Source organism: Cryptomeria japonica, chromosome 10 (assembly GCF_030272615.1).
Source record: "Cryptomeria japonica chromosome 10, Sugi_1.0, whole genome shotgun sequence".
Classification (NCBI taxonomy): Eukaryota; Viridiplantae; Streptophyta; class Pinopsida; order Cupressales; family Cupressaceae; genus Cryptomeria; species Cryptomeria japonica.
The window spans coordinates 324100914-324102909 of NC_081414.1; the positions used below are offsets into that span (position 1 = coordinate 324100914).

Consider the following 1996-nt stretch of genomic DNA (forward strand, 5'->3'; position numbering starts at 1 on the left):
AAAGTCATCATTTTTATATTATAAACCATAGATCACATATAATTATCAACTCAAACCCTCAAAAAAGAAGATAATTTGAAGTGTTCAAATCTCCTATTAGGACTATAATTGAAACTATTTATGTCCCCAATTATAATGTTGGAGAATTGAGATCTTAGTTTGCATCTATCAAGTATTTCTTTCCAGTACATCAATACACATACATACATACATACATACATACATACATACACATAACATAAATACATATATATACACACCCAAACACATACATATTGATAAACATTTCCCACACATACACACACTTCTTTGAAAGATTAAAAATTAGAACAAATAATTTATTTGCCCTCATTCTAAGGTTTAATTTTTAAAAGATAATTATTTTGTAGGTGACATAATACTATTTGTAGTATTAATTTGAAGAGTGAGATGTGGAAATCTATATTCTTATGATCAAAACAAATGAAGGACATGTTGGATGTGTCTCTTTTAACAAATATGAATATTACTTGACTCATAAAGATCTTTTGAAAGATCAATTCCAATAAAAACACATTTTTATGATAAGTTCGAATAAAACATATCATGCTCATCACAAATGATATTTCCTACAATTACAAAAATAACCTAACAAATTCCACATAGACAAAGATTTAGATAACTCTTTTCAAATAAATAAAACCAAACCCTTAAACATGCTACATCAACATGAAAATTTCTCCACAAATGAAAGACCCATATTGAAAAGCATATGAATGGAACAAATTAAAGCGCCCATTTAAACCCTATCGTTGAGAGAATTTGGTTTTCTACTAATCGTGAGAGAATCAAGCAATCTCTTTACATGTTATAAACATTCTTACACACCAAATATTATATAATTTTACTCACCATAAATCAGAATGTTGAGCATACAATCAAACATTTGGTTGAACACCTGACAATTATTAGGCATAAGTTAAGTCGGAGTAATCCTAACACAGGATCGTTTCGTCCCTAGCCCCTATTAATAGGAGATAATTGAAATCAGATTTCTAGTTGTCATGCAGCTTACACACAACTGAATACTATGACGTTCAACAAACTTATACCATATATGCACCCAATATATATGCACCATATATATGCACGTTCAACAAACTTATACCATATATATGCACCCAATCGATCTCTCAGCTGTCATTTCAATGTATTTCCAAGCGATGGAAATCCAACAAACATTTGTCTTCAAGTGACCCGCTGAGAATCATCTCCATGTATTCTTTATAAACTATTTCTCTATAAACAGGCTTGCAACCCTTAAGTAGTAATTCAGGCGCAGGACGGATAATGGTGTTGAGAGATGGACCATACGTTGTCCCAACAGAAATCCGATCGCTGCTTCCACTAACGGTCGCCCTGTGCTCTGCGCTCTTGTATTTCCCATTGCTTAGTATCTGTTTAAGAGTTTATAACGAACAAACAATATTCAGACACACAAAACAAACCCTTATTACTTTTCTTATGATTATGTATGTTAAGAACACCAATAAAGAAACCATTTTACCTGTAGTACATCACCCGGATTGATGACAAGTGCATGGGGAATAGGCTTGACTGTGACCCAGCGGTCTTCATGGAGGACCTGTAAACCTGTGACGTCATCCTGCATCAATGCTGTTATCCAACCTGGGTCTGTGTGACTCCCTACACCAAGAGTGCACTCAGGCTCTGGACATTTCGGATAGTAGTTGCACACCATAATCTGCGAGTTTGTCTGTATATTCTTGTTCAATGTAGTTCTCTGGGAGCCCAAGGCTCTGTGAAATTGCACCACAAAGCTTCCTTACCACCCTATGAATTTGGGTACAGAAATTTACACTTGCTTTCCTATAAAGTTAAAACGCTGTTGTTCAGCAGTTGAAACACAGAAGCAAGCTTAAGAGATTATAACTAGACATACTGGAAAGAGTTTTATCAAAATAAAAATAGTTTTACATTTGGATACATTGTGTGA

The 1996-nt window shown here is 33.9% G+C and overlaps 1 protein-coding gene across 1 annotated transcript; it reads right to left on the reverse strand.

Moving 5' to 3' along the window:
* Positions 1-1184: 1184 nt before the first annotated feature.
* Positions 1185-1996, reverse strand: LOC131076151 (feruloyl CoA ortho-hydroxylase F6H1-3). Its single transcript, XM_058013213.1, has 2 exons — positions 1547-1996; positions 1185-1436 (listed from the first exon to the last, which is right to left on the reverse strand). Exons 1-2 carry the CDS (start codon positions 1739-1741, stop codon positions 1185-1187), a joined length of 447 nt encoding a protein of 148 aa, XP_057869196.1. The 5' UTR covers positions 1742-1996.

Bases quoted from the DNA above. Each gene is read 5' to 3' on its own strand.
- LOC131076151 (XM_058013213.1), bottom strand. From the start codon at position 1,741: ATGGTGTGCAACTACTATCCGAAATGTCCAGAGCCTGAGTGCACTCTT. The intron at 1,437-1,546 runs GTAAAATGGTTT...ACTCTTAAACAG, and splicing joins ATCCGGGTGATGTACTACAG to ATACTAAGCAATGGGAAATA.